The 1,540-nt window shown below is 33.2% G+C and overlaps 1 protein-coding gene across 1 annotated transcript; it reads left to right on the top strand.

The window, feature by feature from the left end:
* The first annotated feature begins 645 nt into the window (after positions 1 to 645).
* LOC139863671 (F-box/kelch-repeat protein At3g06240-like) lies at positions 646 to 1,188 on the top strand. Its single transcript, XM_071852281.1, has one exon. It carries the CDS (start codon positions 646 to 648, stop codon positions 1,186 to 1,188), a length of 543 nt encoding a protein of 180 aa, XP_071708382.1.
* The last annotated feature ends 352 nt before the right edge of the window (positions 1,189 to 1,540 follow it).

The following is a 1,540-nucleotide window of genomic DNA, read 5'->3' as shown; positions in this document are numbered from 1 at the left end:
CATATATATATATATATATATATATATATATATATATATATATATATATATATATATATATATATATATATATTCGTTGGGTTATGAGATGGGTAAGGAAAAATAACACTGAAACAATAAAAACCCCTGCTCCATTTTGGTGTGTGGTCGATTACGAATTTTAAGAAAATGATAAACCATTTTGTGAGAGCAACAAAAGAAAACAACTATATCATTTTGTTTGTGATTCCTTTTAAATAAAGACCAATTAATACACGGAGTATTATCATTTTAATTGTTTCATTCAATTAATCAAGGGTTGATTAATTTGTTACTTGAATTTAGACTAGAATTCATTGACGGTCGTTTGAAGTGTAGTGTGGACTATCCTAGGAGACGGTCATATTTTTTATCGTAGTTTTCTCTCCTTAAATCAGTTTCTTCAAGAAAGGTATATCGTTTACTCACTTTGTGAATTACATATTTTGACAATTATTAGTGGTGTAACTGGATCTTTGGGATCGTTAATCATGGCATTCTTTAATCTCCAGCGATCGTTTTATTAAGTTTCATTTAAACTGTTCTTACAACAATGATGATCTCAATAATTATGCAATTGGACATAGAAGGATCCTTGCACCTCATACTCTGTTACTTGAACTGTCGATGATTGGTTCATCAAACGGCCTGGTATGCATCTATCAACAATTGGATTGTCAACTTTTAGTAGCTAATCCTTCGACTCGAGAGGTGAAAAAACTGTACGCATTTCTTTTAGATATTTGTGAATATTGGGGCTTTGGCTATGATTCATCTACGAACAACTACAAGGTTATAGTAGGGTTTCAGAAAGATAAAACGACATGTTTTTACGCGCTGTCGTTGAAAACAAATATATGGGAGCTTATTAGAGTCTTTAGAGATGTGGATGATGAACCTATCAGTGTGAGGGGTGTCTTATTGGATGGGTCAGTTAATTGGTTTATGATCAATAAAAGTAATAGTAAGAAATTCATTCTTTCTTTTGATTTACCTCGACAAGAATTTATAGAAATCTCTGTACCAGATGAATGCGATCAAGATGACATGAGGCTTGGTGTTATCAAACAATGTCTTTGCGTATATAGTCAATCACCTTACACTAATAAACCAGATGATATGGGTAATGGAAAAATACAATGCAAAAATGCTTTGGAAACGGGTGCCTAATGATTATGGCATCAAGTGTGATATTATACACAAGTTGAAACTGGAGGATCGCACGAGTACTCCAGACAATAATAAGATTATTAGTATTTATAGAGGTGTACGATGCTTGTCTATTAGTGGGTACTTCGTTAATGATCCTATATTTGTGCAGAGCCTTGTATCTCCCAATGTATGCTGACACGAGCCAAGCAAATTACGAAACAAATTACGAAACGAAGAATCTATGCAGAGCCCTTTCTCCATCTCTACTTTTGCACTATAATCATACATTTGTCCTTGATTCTTTCACTTGTATTTTTGCAGAGTTTGAGTTGTTGAAGCAGTCAAGGATAACAAGGCACTGCTATGAAAT

Source organism: Rutidosis leptorrhynchoides, chromosome 8, assembly GCF_046630445.1.
Source record: "Rutidosis leptorrhynchoides isolate AG116_Rl617_1_P2 chromosome 8, CSIRO_AGI_Rlap_v1, whole genome shotgun sequence".
Classification (NCBI taxonomy): domain Eukaryota; kingdom Viridiplantae; phylum Streptophyta; class Magnoliopsida; order Asterales; family Asteraceae; genus Rutidosis; species Rutidosis leptorrhynchoides.
This window is presented reverse-complemented; position numbering and strand designations above follow the sequence as displayed.